Source organism: Mastomys coucha, unplaced genomic scaffold (genome assembly GCF_008632895.1).
Source record: "Mastomys coucha isolate ucsf_1 unplaced genomic scaffold, UCSF_Mcou_1 pScaffold5, whole genome shotgun sequence".
Taxonomy (NCBI): Eukaryota; Metazoa; Chordata; class Mammalia; order Rodentia; family Muridae; genus Mastomys; species Mastomys coucha.
This window is the reverse complement of record NW_022196911.1, coordinates 49,165,608-49,180,160: the sequence shown is the minus strand read 5'-3', so window position 1 is coordinate 49,180,160 and position 14,553 is coordinate 49,165,608. Positions and strand designations below refer to the sequence as shown.

The 14,553-nt window shown below is 47.5% G+C and overlaps 1 protein-coding gene and 1 pseudogene across 5 annotated transcripts in view; both read right to left on the bottom strand.

Annotated features, from left to right (window-relative positions):
* Positions 1 to 526: 526 nt before the first annotated feature.
* On the bottom strand, positions 527 to 957 carry LOC116077894 (annotated as a pseudogene).
* Positions 958 to 4,117: 3,160 nt separating this feature from the next.
* Positions 4,118 to 14,553, bottom strand: part of P4ha2 (prolyl 4-hydroxylase subunit alpha 2) — a 31,171-nt gene continuing 20,735 nt past the window's right edge. For 4 of the 5 annotated variants that reach the window (XM_031352743.1, XM_031352745.1, XM_031352744.1 and 1 more), the window contains exons 10-16: positions 10,707 to 10,777; positions 10,389 to 10,488; positions 9,593 to 9,646; positions 9,007 to 9,072; positions 6,727 to 6,795; positions 6,282 to 6,378; positions 4,118 to 4,589 (exon numbers count right to left, since the gene is read on the bottom strand). In XM_031352743.1, the coding sequence (XP_031208603.1) occupies positions 4,519 to 4,589; positions 6,282 to 6,378; positions 6,727 to 6,795; positions 9,007 to 9,072; positions 9,593 to 9,646; positions 10,389 to 10,488; positions 10,707 to 10,777 (528 nt within the window). In that variant the 3' untranslated portion in view covers positions 4,118 to 4,518. Of the gene's footprint in view, positions 4,590 to 6,281; positions 6,379 to 6,726; positions 6,796 to 9,006; positions 9,073 to 9,120; positions 9,181 to 9,592; positions 9,647 to 10,388; positions 10,489 to 10,706; positions 10,778 to 14,553 lie in introns of all 5 variants that reach the window. The other variant, XM_031352747.1, reaches the window with a different exon arrangement.

Here is a 14,553-nt window from a genome sequence, read left to right as displayed (position 1 = left end):
AACAAAAACTATTTGTTGCAAGCCAACCTTAATCAAGTCTCCTCTTCCTCATAAAGTGTGAATCCCTGTGCAGGAAGCAATCACCACCCAGCCTTTGAAATTTGAAACACACAGAATTCAATAAAATACCAACAGTAGACCAAAGCCAGAACACGGGGGGAGGGGGTTTGGGCGCGGTGGGGGGGGGGAGGAAGAAAGAGAAGGAAAGAGGACGGAAAACCATGGAGTTATCAGAAAAGAACGTTCAAGGAACTGTTTTCATCAAGAAAAACATGGAGGAAATAAAAGAGTAATTCCCAGAAAACTAGACCCATTATAAAGAAATGAAGGGGCTGGAGAGACGACTCAGTGGTTGAGGGGGCCGGAAGTTCAATTCCCAGCACCCACTTCAGGTGGCTCACAACTGCCTGTTACTCCAGCTCCGAATCTGACGCTCTCTTCTGGCCACAAATACACATACATAAAAATAAATCTTTTTTTTTTTTCAGAATATGAAATTTTATTACTGTGTTTCCATTGTTAAATTTTATGATCTTGGTCTTTCCTTCTTGCCTTTGTATAGAGCCAAAAGAAACACATTGTGGCTACTTTAACCACCTTAAAGCGGACTCTAGGAATATCACCTACAGCATGACCTTTTCGATCAAATCCAGCAACCAGAACTTCATCATTTTCCTCAATGCTGTTCAAGCAGCCATCACTGGGCACGCATGCTGTGATCTTCTTGCCATTCTTAAGGAGCTGCACCCTGACACACTTCCTGACGGCAGAATTTGGCTGTTTGGCTTCAACCCCTACTTTTTCCAGCACAATTCCCTTTGCATGAGAGGCACCCCCAAACGGATTGGCCTTCAGGGCTGTGCCCAAGTGGGTTTTCTTGTACTGTTTATCATGTCACTTCTGGTCCTGTCAGTGACTGCGGAGCTTCCGGGCAGTACGGAGACCCCACTTGCCCATCTTGCCAGCACCACGGGCCCGAGAGAAAGAGCAAAAATAAATCTTTAAGAAAAGAAATAAGCTGAGGTGAGCTCAGTAGTAGAAGTGAGGAGGCTCTGGGATCAATCTCCAGCACCCGAGAGGGGGCTGGGGAAGAGGTAGGGTTGTGCATTGAGGAGAGCATGGGAAAGGGAGGAAGGGAGGCAAAAAAAGAGACAAAGAACTACGAAACAGACAGAATATCTAACCTTGAGCATCTGCGGTTTGGGGGCTGGGGGACACCAAAGAGAGCGTACGATATAAGTGATAAAGCAAATGCTTTTATCAACCAGATTGACTGGTGTCTCAGGAAGAAAGGGGAAGGGAGAAATCGGGTCAGAAATAATACTTAAAAGATGTAATGTCTGAGAAATTTCTAGAACTCATCAAAGACCTCAAGCGGCAATTTCAGAATGCTCTGTAAATGCCCAGAAGGAAAACAGAAAGGAATCCTATACTACCCCACAGCAAAACCACGAAAAATTGAATTAAAATGAAAAAAAATGTCAAAGCTACTGACGAGAAGGGGAGGGTTACCTTCAGAGAGCAACCAGAAGACAAGCTAGCCTTCATTTTATTAGAATTAAAAATGAAAAAGACAAACCACAACATAGGCATTTGGAAAAGATAATGAACAAAGTTAAAATGTCTCTGAATCAGTAAGACTTGAAGTAGATGCCTAGTGACCAATAAACCCAGAAGGGTGTTCAGCATCAGCAGGTACCATCTTATACAGGGATGCTATAATAAAATACTATACATGGGACAAAATGATCTATTTATTTCAAAAATGAAGAAAGATCAAAGCCAGGGAGCTATTGGATTGTCTGATGAGTATGTGCCTCCTGGTTCAACTATCCTCTTGCTATCTCTTTTCATGTCAAGAAGATAAGAGTTCCCTGGGATAACATTCATGAAAAAAAAATGTACTGGCAGGAGCTGGAGAGATGGCACATCAGTTGGGTTCAATTTACAGCACCCACATAGCAGCTTGCAACTGTCTCTAACCTCTTTCCTAGGGGATCCGATACAGACACACATGCAGGCAAAACACCAATGTACATTTAAAAATAAAAATAAATATTTTTTTAAAAAAGTGTACCGGCTAGCTTTATGTGAACTTGAAACAAGCTATAGTAATCTATGAGGAGGGAACCTCAAATGCAAAAATGCGTCCATACAATGAAGCTGTAGGAAGGCCTGTAAGGATATTTTCTTAGTGATTGATGGAGGAGGGCCCAGCCCATTGTGGGTGGGGCCACCCCTGTGCAGGTGGCCCTGGGTTCTATATGAAAGCGGGATGAGCAAGCTATGCTGAGCAAAAAATAAACAAACAGCTTTCCTCCATGGCCTCTGCATCAGCTCCTACCTCCACATTCCTGCCCTGCTTGAGCTCTTGTCCTGACTTCCTTCAGTGATAAACAGTGATATAAAAGTGTAAGTCAAATAAACCCTTTCCTCCCCAACTTGCTTTGGTCATGGTGTTCCATCACAGCAACAGTAACCCTGACTAGGACAACATATGTATTTCCATTCTTAGGTAAACATCCTAAAAAAAAAAAAATCTATGAATCAGAAGTCATGTATAAAAATGATTATCACGTCCTTTGTCATGATAGACCAAGACCCTTTCAAATGCCCATCAGTAGTGTTGGCTGTATTGTGATATAGACCTACTGTGATGCTGAATCTTGAGTGTCAACATCATAGAATTCGGAGTTGGTTAAGAGACACACCTCTGGGCAGCTCTGTGAGGGCACTTCCAGGAGGGATTAACAGAGTGGGGAGGACCTGTTCCCACAGTACACAACAACACTTTCCTGTTTCAGACCAGATGCAAAACAGTCCAAAACAGCAGCTCACTTGCTTTTCCTTGCCTGTCTTTGCATCTTGCTGGCGAGTGCATCTGCCCAGTTGCTGCTATCCTTCACTGCTTCTTCCACCTTCCAATGTGGACTGAGGACCAGTCACCCTGCAGAAGTCCTTAAGGCCTTCAGTACACCAGATTGGGACAACTGAGTCACCAAACCTCACAGACTGAACTGCTGCTGGTTCTGAGCCTCTCCAGGGTGTAGCTGGCCACTGTTGAATTACCCAGCCCGCATCCTGGAGGGCAATCTAATAAATCCCCTTTGTAACATGGCTTCATCCTTCCAGTTCTGTTTCTCTGGAGGGCCCCCGCATGAACTGTTAAAAACAAGCTGTGATAATACAGACCTTTAACAAAATATCAAATGAAAGAAGCCAGACAGACAAATGTACAGAGTGATTCAGTTAGTTAGAAACTCGGTCAGTGAAGATGAGGTAACTGTATTCAGTGACCTGGTCACAGGAGGGAAACTTCAGTGGTGACTGAAAACTGACCAACCCACGGCTATCACTGACCTCTGGGGATGGGGAAGGAGATGTAGTTTGGAGTGCCTCCCACATGGCTCCCCGAGCGCTAACAGGAAAGTTGCAACCTGCAGAAGGTGACACATGCTTTCATATTCTTCACATTTGTCAGCAGGGACAACTCAGTGTACACGTCCCAAATCAAACACTAACAGCTTCCCAGCTGTGAACGCATGTTCTTTCTGTGTTCTCTGGGTGAGCAGGTGAAATGACTTACCACCTCTGATTTCCACACGGCAGCCTGGAGGACACACCAGTGTTAAAAACAGGTTCTAGAACCCAAGGCTAGTGTTCTGCTCTGCAGAACATCTGTATGGCAGGGATGCATACAAAATCGGGCAAACATGTAAAAGAGCTCCTGGGTTGCGTGCTACATGTTCATGCATGTGCGTGTTTGTATGTACACGGGCATGTGGAGACTGGCCATCCACTTCTGGCATTTTCCTCTATGAGCCTCCACTTTATTTTTTTGAATCAAGGTCTCTCACTGAGCCTGGAGTTCACCAATTTGGCTGCCTGGCCAGCAAGCCCCGGGGATGCTGTCTCTGCCTCCCTAACACTGAGACTGTAGGGATCCACCGTCAGGCCCCAGTTTTTATGTACTTGCTAGCTATCAGAATTCAGCTCCATGTTCGTGTGGCAGGCATTTTAAGCCAAGCCAGCCCCAGTTCCTGGAAACAATACAAAACAAAACAAACAATACCAAACACAAATAACAACAAAACCAAAACACTCCAAAATAAGGCTATTTAAGGCTTCTGGCAGGAACATTTTATTTTTTGGTTAAAGCCACAACAAATAGAAATGTCAAAAAAACAAACATGTAAACAGCATCAGAACTTTGGTTTCACTGAAACATCTTCCACCTGAAATATCTGAGGTACGAAGGCACCATGCTGGGTGCTACAGTCTGGCTCTGCGGCAACCATGCCAAGACCACCCCTGGAGCCAGGGCAGGCGTAGGCTGGTCAGAGTCTGGGGCCCAGGTCACCCAGGACTCGGCTCAGGTCAAACTCTCTCAATTCAGACAAACACTGGCTCCTCCAATGACCTGCCTGACAGGAGCTGGGACATACAAAGGAAGCTGTCACGCTGAACTTGAAGAGGATTTGGACTGTGAGCCAGGGAGAGGCGGAGCAGAAAAGGACGTCAATCAACTTCCGTTGTTCCACAAGGCCTCAAGAACTCTTGTCCTCGCTCATGGAACCACTTATTGGAGACTGTGAACAGAAAGCAAGTATGTGATGATCCCACCTCCCAGTTCAGCAGCCAAAACGGGGGCTTCCTCCATGGTGCCCACTGCCCTGTGCTCTGTGGGTATCACCCCTGTGCCACACGGCCTCCGGCTTCAAGATGCTCATGTGTTGTTGAAAATACATGAGCACACAGATAATGGTACAAAAGCTGACCAGAGATTTGGCTGGGCGTAGGTAAGTTGTCATGGGAACAAAGCCAAAGGGCATCTCATGATGTTAGGGAAGAGCGGTACTGAAACAGAACAGGAAGCCAAACAGAAGCTATCCCGGAAAGAAGGCAGGCATACCACATGGCTGCCACTCCAAGTGGGGTAGACGCGGAATGTGGGCTGAGAAAGTCTCCAAAGGCAGGAGCCGCTCTGGTAAGTGTGAAGCGCCTCAAGAGGCTGGGACAGGGACAGGGACAGGGGCAGGGACAAGCAGAAACTGAGAGGTGAGGGACAGGAACCTGTTAGCACTGGGCAGGGTTTGGCCTTGGGCCTTGTGAGCCACAAGACAGAATCTTCATGCTGTGGGCACCCCAGCTGAAACACTGTCCCTACCATGTCACAGGCATAGACCATAGCTATTTCTCAAATATGGATTATCTCATAAGGAATACAAAAGTAACGCGGAGCAGATGACATGGCCCCTGATATGAGCCTCAGTCTGAGCTTAAGCCCCAGAGCCCACATCATGGAAGGGGGGAAACAATTCTTTCAAATTGTCGTCTGACCTTCACACATGTGCCATGGCACTTGTATACACACACACACACACATACACACACACACACACACACTTTTTAAAAGTAATGCACTACTAAAGTCAGAGATTTCAAAATACAGTTTAATACCTGTACTTAACTAAACAAACTGTCTAGAAGACTTATGACTAACAGCATATATAGTGAAATGATAAACTTTAGTGCTTATGTGTGTCCTATCAGTGCTTATGCTTTTGGCATCTAGTAGATCAGACCTACACTCTACTTTCTCCTCCCCGAGTCAGCAACTACCACATTTTTACTTCTGCGAGCCAATCGATTACCACATTTCATGTATTGATTCTACCTTTTCTGTGAGCCAATCACTATTTATCCCACAAACTCCAAGGGTTGTAAACGCATGTGGTCACTTTCTGTCACGTTCTAGGCCATGCTTTTTCTAACTCTCCATGGCTACTTCAAGGATGAGGCTAAAGTTCATCCTCTCTGGTCTGGTCCCAGCCTCCATTCTCACCTCCTGGCTCCAGTCTCACCTCCTGGCTCCAGCCTCACCTCAGACCTCTCCTTCTTCAGGTGACAATGACAGTCAGTCTCCCATCCTATTACCTAAGATACTGGTTGTACCCACAAGTGTCTCGCTTGCCTTTGGACAGACACCTCCTCTCGTCTGCACTCCCAGCTCTCTCTATGCGCCACTAAAACCCTTGCCAGAGACCACACTGGACCTATGGTACTCATGCAGCCCAGGCTTCCTCAGCTCTCTGAGCATCTCTGAGTGTCGGCAGCCAGCCAGCCGTGGTAGCTCTACCAGGGTGGTACAAGCAGCACAGAAAACCTTTTGTGATGTACAAGACTGAAGGCAGTTAGCAGTTGTCTCTGCTTCTGCGCCTAAGGCCAACCATCAAATGCCAGGCTAAGGCACCATCCACACTACCCCTCAAGCCACTCACCCCACTTGCAGCCCACAAGCACAGGGCAGGCTGCATGTCTCGTTCGATAATCGCCTTCCCCACTCCGAAGAAGGTTGTACCAGAATACAGCCGTGCCCTGGGAAAGAGATGAGCTGTCAGAGCACATCCTAAAGATCAGTCGCAAGGACATGCTCCAGGAATCTGGAACCCTTCACCCCTTGGCAGAAATGTCCCTCCTTCCTTGTGTTTGGGAGATGGGGCTCTAGGATTCTGAAAACTACATTCCTAAAAAAATACCTATCCTTCAAATGGAAGGAAGTTTAAAAACCCACCTGCCCTGAAACGTCTTCCTTACCATCCTTTCTCACTGGGTAGCAGTTGGGACAGTTCAGGGTGCAGGTGTGAAGGAATTAAGGTACATCACATTGACAGTCAAGGCACTTGAGGCCTGCTTCAACATGTGATCCTGAAGGGTCACACTTACCTTCTTGGGCCAAATAGCAGCTCCCAAGTCGGGGAAGACTGTGGCACCACCAGCTTCGACATCACTCATCTGGAAATATAAGACAAAGAGCTTGGCCCACTTAGCCAGGGATGGCAGTGCAGCCCTGAGGAGCACTACCTGGAGGCTCTGCTCTACGGCTGCCCTCAGCCAAGAGAGACTTCCCACACGCCACTGAATCTGTGGGGTTCATCAGGACAGCCTCTATGGCTCAATGTCCAAGAGCTAAGGTTCCAAGAAGTCCCACATCCAGGCTGTCCTTGAATGGGAACAATCCAAGCCTATTTAGAAAATTACTATCTTCGTCTAGAGAGATGGCTCAGCGGTCAAGAGCACTTGCTGCTATGACACACAACCCAGTGTAAGAGCATTCATGGAGGCCCACAACCATCTGTAACTCCAATACCACCAAGGGACCCAATGTTCTCTTCTGGCACCATGCATGCATATGGTGCAAGCAATATATATATATGTATATATATACATACACACATACACACACACATATATACAGGCAAACACTCATACAATATAAATACACCTCAAAAAGAAAGAAAGAATGCAATATATATAAACATATATGTAGGCAAACACTCATATGATATAAATACACCTCAAAAAGAAAGAAACTAAAGAAAGAAGGAAGGAAGAAAATAAGTGCCTACCTTGATCCCATCTTGAACCCTCCCCCAGAGCCTGGGCCTCGCCTAACCCACTGTGCTTAGCACACTGCTCTGGACAGACGCTCCCCATGGCTTCCAGCCTCAGGAGTGCACCTTTCCCTGTGTGACTGTTTTTCTGTCTCTAGCTACTCTAATCAGACCTTCACCTTCCTAGAATGCCACTCTGCCTCACCTGTGAAAAGATTAAAACTAAATTAGGCTTTTACTTGAAGTGGTTTTTGTTTTGCTTTTTGTTTTGTTTTGGTTTTGGTTTTAGTTTTTTGTTTTGTTTGATTTGTTTGGTTATATTATAATAAAAATGGCCTATAAGGTAATAAAAATTAGAGCTAAAAAGAATGGAATAAAAAAACTATTGCTAAAAAATTCCCCAGTATGACACACACCAGTCTGACTGAAGAGGCACACATTCAGCGGGCTCATGATAAGAAAGATGAAAATGCCCAGTGGCTTCCCCAGCACTGGGGTTTCAATGCAGAGTCTCCAAGGCAGCCTCGCTTGCCTCTCTCCCCAGTTACACTAACCTCTGTCCGTTTCCCAACATCTCAGACATTTTCTCTCCCAGGCCCCCACACTCTCCTCTTTGCCAAAAAAAAAAAAAAAAAATGTTCCACAAATTTCCTTTTGACTTTCAAGTCATAACTGACATGTTATTTCCTAAGTGAGGCCTTTACTAAACCCCATGCCTAGGCAAATTCTTCAGTGTTTGTCTCCATGGTAACCAAGTAACAATCTCTCCCATGCTTCTAGTGAGTCTCCCTTGTCTGATCTCAGGTGTTGCAGTGGAGTCCCCACAGGACCCTCTCAGCAATGTGTGTACAGAACAGACCTCCAGCACATAATTAAAACTTAAAGAGGCATAAATAAGCTTTCTTTCTAAGTTCCTTGACTATGCTTTCTTACAGTGGGCCACTCCAGCGGGGAAAGGGAAGCCGAAGCTATAGATGGGCTGAGCAGCAGGAGGGAAGATGGCCAACCACACTTGGAGGGAACAGAGGTGGTTATCTTTTAAAAGCCCTTCCCTGCTTCCTGTGTACTCTACCACCAGGACAGAGCCCACCATGGCTCAGACCCCCAAAGCTCAGCGTAGCACCGCATCAGCCAGTGAAAAGCCCCAAGAGTCCCAGGAGTCCACTTTGATGAGGTTTATGTGGTTTCAGAAAGCAGGACGGTGGTGGAGAAGGGACTCTGGAAATACTCTTCAATAGAAACAGAGTTTCCACTTTATGAGGTGAGAAGAGTTATGGTAACAGATGGTAAATGGTCCGCATTAGGGATGGATTTAATAAACATCCCCAGGGCATGCCAGAAAATTGTCACGATGGTAACTTTTATGTTATGTATATTTTACCACAGCCCAAAAACTTAAAAGTGTTGGGAGTGGGGAGCCAGGGAGTAGCAGAAGGGCAAGCACACCAATGGGGACAAAAGCCAACCCTCTCTACTCTAGGCAAGGAGGGCACCGAGGCACGGAGATCCACTATGCAGCGGCTGATGCTATGAGCCCTGATGGGGGTGGGATACGGAGCCCTGTGGCCCCAGGGTCTCCACGGGGCCCATCAGGTACGTGCATCATACTCACGTAGTTTAGAAACGTGGCCACACGGTTCCCAGTCCCTAAACGCTTGAAAGCATCTTGCTCATCGCTCTATAAAATTAAGTGAGAGTGAACAAAAGCGCCCGGCCCAGTACTTACATAGTTAAGAAACGTCGCTAACCTATTGCCCTCCGTTTTGAGGCCGCTGTCAAAGGGTCGCTGCAACAGACAACAACTTTTATCCAAGTTTGCAACTAACTTACCCGCCACCCAAAGGACTGAGACCAAAAGGATCAGGGGAAGGGAATAAGTATGCCTTCCCTTAAAAAGTCAGGAATGGGACAGGGTGACACAGGGAACCCTGGCCAGAACACAACAGGGAGGGGGAAGAGGCAAGAAAAAACTTCACAGGGACCTAGAGAGGTCCTTGGCTTTATTATCAAGCTAAACACCTGCACATCAATAGGACACAACTGGGCTCCACTGGGCTCTGCAGGTGTTTCACCAGCAGCATAGAATTTCTCTCTTTCACCAGGTAGGTGGAGTAGGGAGCTGAAATGTTTCTAGATGCTCCAACCATCTCAAACCAGCCAGAGAAGAAGTCCCCACCCAAAGACTATCAGAGCCTTACCCTCGAGAAGTCAAAGTGTGGTTCGTACTGTCCCCCCATCCCGTAGTTTGCGACCTGCAGAGGGATTACAGCACTGTGTTTGTCATCAGTCTGAACAGCCCACAGCAGCCCAACTCCCATGGATGTCATCAAGCTAGGCCTGAGAACAACCCCCAAGCTTTGTATGTGTACTGTATGTATGTGGTGTATGGATATGGTGGTGGTGTGTGCATGTCTGTGTGCATGCAGGAACCAGAGAAGGATGTTGTGTGTCCACTCTGTCCTGCTCCACCTTATTCCCTTGAGACAATGAACCTGAAGTTAAGCTGTCATCCAGCAAGCCTCCCGTCCCTGTTCTCCACAGCAGCTGGGGTGACAGTAAAATGCTTAGCCACACTCGGCTTTTTGTGTGGATGCTGCGAATGTGAACTCAAGGCTCATATGAGCAGACATTTGTCCCCCTGTTGGTGGTTCTCTGTGGGGAGGCTGGGATCTGGGACCTGGCGAGCAGAAGTGGACCACAGGCGTGGGCCATGAAGGTTGGTTCTCGCCAGCCCTCTGGTTTCTGACCCAGCAAGATGTGAACAAGCTATGTTGCAGGCTCCTGCTGCTAAGCCTCCCGGTAGCGGACTGGTAGTGGACTGAAACTGTGAGCCGAAGCAGACCTCCCCTCGGTCAGGTGGCTTCCGTCAGGTCCTTTAATTAGGAAAATAACTCTTCGAGAAGATGAGCCTTCTCTCGAAGCCTGAGCACCTTGGGAAACCACCTCACCCCACAGAACCCCTCCCAAGTCCTCCAACCCCGGGGACCAGCCAACCTGCAGTAACTCTGCGGTCTTCACTGTCAGTCCTGTGATATGCTGCATCCGGCGGTTGACTCGGGCCACAACAGGGTCGTCCTCCTCCTCGAGCCAGGAGCTGGGCAAAAGAAAAGAGCAAAGATGAAAGGCACGGGCAGGCTTGGATGGCGTCCTCTGAGCCCAGTCAAGGCCAGCACTCACAGGCAAGGGGGTAAATGCCGCAGAGAGTGAGGCAGTGACGCAATCTGGAGAAGCTGACGTCAGCATGCTCTCGCATCCTATGGGAAGCTCCAGGGTTGGGCTTGACCAGCTGCCCCACCCTATGCCCCTGCTCACCTTTTGGAGACCCTGTAGCTGGCAACCGTGAGGACACCTGTCTTAGGATCACGCACAGTGGCTCGTGCAAGCTGAAAGGGACAAAGGGAGGACAGAGTTATCCTTCTTGGTGTGGGTGTTTTCTCAGGGAACCTCCCTCCACCTCCCCGAGGCTACACAGTAGGGCAACAGCTGCAGAGAATGGCTCTAGCTGGGGTCCCACGATGCTGCAGTCTAGTTTCCACTTTCCTCTGTGCTCTGAGGCCCGGCCCCGCCCTCCTTGCTCACTACCGCCACTCCTTCACCTACCACCAGGTCTATGCTGCCAGCACTGTTGTGCTTCTGAATTCTGCTTGGTTCATACATTTACCTTCCCTGAACAAGGCCTTCCTTGACAGGCCCACAACACAGTCTGGGCTTTGAGGATTCCACAACACTCACACTGAGCCAACTCTGAGCCTCCACCTGAGGCTTCTCTTGACTTGGTCAAGTTTTCCCACCCTTCTGTCAAGAAGCTACCCAAATCTGTCTGCTGTGCCTCCTGGCCTGCTGGGCTCCCACTCCTGCCCTGCTGGGCTCCCACTGCTCAGCAAGGAGTCTGTTTCCAGTCCCTTGGGGCCCTCCCAGAGGCAACAAAGAAAACAGCAGGAACCTGAAGTATGTGAATGCAGAAGCTGCCCATTATGGGCAAACACACGTACGGGCCAACACACAAGCACACACACACACACACACACACACACACTCGTGCGCACTCTCTCTCTCTACCTTAGCTCCCAGTATCCATATAAAGGCTTAGCACTACAAGCAGGGATATACTTGTCTACAACAAGGGTACAGGGACCTTACCTGTGGTGTGGACTAACCTAATGGGCTCACATGATATGGGCTTGGTAAGGTCAGGCACATCCAGGCAGAAGTATAGATGAACCAAACCCAATATTGCTGACTCTTGTTTTTAATAACTATTTGGTTGGTGCCTACCGGGTGCCAGGTGCTAAGCTGGGTGGCTGAGACATGCCATCTCCCATCATATAACTTGGTCAAGGGGAGACAGTAGAAAACCAGCCAGGTAATTTAGCATACTACTAAAAGTTCATGGGTGAGCTTTAATGTCTTGTACAGCCAAAGGATTGCAGTGGATTGATCCAACTCATTATTCTCTGAGGCCCTCATGTGTGGAAGGAATGTCTGACTCTTGGTGGGTTCAGTAATGGCCTGGGACATGGCCTTGGGGAGCTGACGCTTTGGATTCTAAGAACCAAACCCTTCCCCCCCCCGAGGGCCTATGGTTGTCAGTCCCAGCGTCGTGGGCTCCTCTCTGATGCCCTTGCTTGCCCTTGAGATATCCTGTATTCCCTTCGTGCAACACTGCTTGGTTAGCTTCCTGCTCGCTTTGTCCTACTGTATGATAGCTTTTCAGTGGCACTGTGATACCCTGGAAACAGTATATACGATGCTGAACTTCTTTAAAAGTTTGTATGACCTAAGACATATCTTATTCGAGACCCCCTGAGCCCACCTGTTCTATCTTCTTTATCTCGGATCCCCCTGGCCCTTCCTCCTTGGGACCCTGCCTCTCTGCTGGTCCAGGTTAGGGTGCTAGGCACCTGGGGTCCTTCCTGTACTTTACAGTAGCAGGCAAGGCCCAGGATGAAAGGGCACTGGCTACAGGATGAGAACAGGCTGGAGGGAAACAGAGATGGGGTCTGCTGCCATCTTATGGTCAGCCTGAAAAAGGGAAGGCCTTATGCAAGGAAGGGACAGTCACAGTGTAAGGACTATTGTGCCACCTTATGGAGAGCTGACAAAGGAAAGACCAGAATGGGAAAAAGACTAACTGAACGTTGGAACAAAGGGTCAGGGCAAGAGATGGCAGTGGCCTGGGACAGGAGGTAGCAAGAGGGATGGAGAAGAGGAGCCATACAGAAGTGTGGTCAGAAAGTAAATTGACCCATCTGGTCACTTTGCCTCATAACATTCTAATGTGAAGATGGCAGCTAGCATACCCAGGGAAGATGGCTTCCCCAGGCTCCCATCTATGGTCCTTCTCTGCGTTTAGTGAATGGCCACCCCTGCCTGGTGACATCCATTGCCACTAGGCAGTGCAAACATTGGAGCCTCAGCATTGGCCTGATGCCCAAAAAAGACTTTGGGCAGCTGTGCTCTGCCCTGGGGACAGACAGGGCTATTTTGAAAGCAGTCTGGGGACTCACAGACAGCTGCCAGGCATTCTCCACAAGCCAAGCTAAGCTCATTGGCCCCACTTCAAAGCCAGAATAGCATCTGTCTGTCCTAGCCTCCGGAAAGAAGAGGTCAGCGCATGACGGCCAATGTGTATGCTTGTCACATGGCTCCTGTTCAAAACACAATTATGCCAACGCCAGCCACCTTCCCGATTCATGTTGCTCATGTATGCACTTGCACGCACAGTAAAGTTCAATGTCTGAGACTAAGGCAGGTAAGGAGTCTCTGGAGATTTTGGCTTGAGAGTGCCTCTGTCAGTTAGAAACCAGGAAAATAGTTTTCTTTTCTAGGGGACTTTGGAACTGACCCTGGAAGTAAAATGAGTCCTGGTTCCAGTTGTCTATACACATTGACTAGACTCCCTCTCCGTGACGTCCGTGATATCAGCCACAGACCCTATCTCCAGATGCGCAAGCCAAGGCTGCTCTAAGGTTCTGGGGCTACTACAGGAACCTGTCTTAGGTCTGTCCATGAGCAGAAACGATCAAATCATCTATGGGCCAGGAATCCAAGAATAATTGTTCAACCTGACATATATACAAAACCAACAGTCAGTGGCGTACACAGTAGAAATACCAGTTGGATTTCCATAATACTCAGAAACAGGACAAGGATGTCCCGCTGCAAAAGTGTTGTAGAAGTTCCAGCTCAATAAGACAGTCAAGGCAAAGGAGTTTTAAGTATTAGGAAGGTAAAACAACATCTTCCTTGCTTGCAGATGACAATCCTACTGAGATAACCCAAGAAAAGTCAGCCCCCCAAAAAGACTAACTTCTACCACTTCTGATCCACACAGGCCAGCTTTCTCCATTTTCTCAAGGGAAAATGAAGATGAGCTGGAGTCTTTGCAATGGACAACAGTTCATAAACATAAAATGCTGGAGGCAGGTCCTGCCACATCAAGTTCAATAAACACTAGTTATTACTGTGAAATACATTTCAAAAACCAATAGCTGGGCATATCAGGCTAAGAGCACGGACCAGCTAAAGGGGTGCTTGCTTAACACATGAGGCCCTGGGTTTGATTGCCTGTACTGTAGAAATTGGTATAATGTTATTCTGTAATTCTAGCCCTTGGGAGATGGAGGCAGAAGTTCAAGATTATCCACATATCCACGTGTGTGTGTGTGTGTGTGTGTGTGTGTGTGTGTGTGTGTGTATGCATATCCCAGTCTGAATTACATAAGACCCTACATTAAAAAGACATATGCAGGGGCTGGAAAGATGGCTCACTGGTTAAGAGCACCAACTGCTCTTCCAGAGGTCCTGAGTTCAATTCCCAGCAACCAGATCCATCTGTAATCAGATCTAATGCCCTCTTTTGGTGTGTTTGAAGACAGCTGCAGTGTACTCATATACATTAAATAAATTAATCAATTAATTTAGCATGTAATAGTGATCTAATATAACAATGTAACCAATTAAAATAGTCCCAAGAAGAAAACTTACAAAAATAAACCAAGGACTACTAAGCTTAGTAAAAAATGTGTAAGGTGTGTTTGAACTGAAAATGTAAACATATGAATAAGTATGAAGAATATCCATATTTTATGGATATATATCCTCCTTCAAGTCAAACAGTTCACTGCAGCTGTCAGCCCTCACTGCCGCCCTCCCCCAT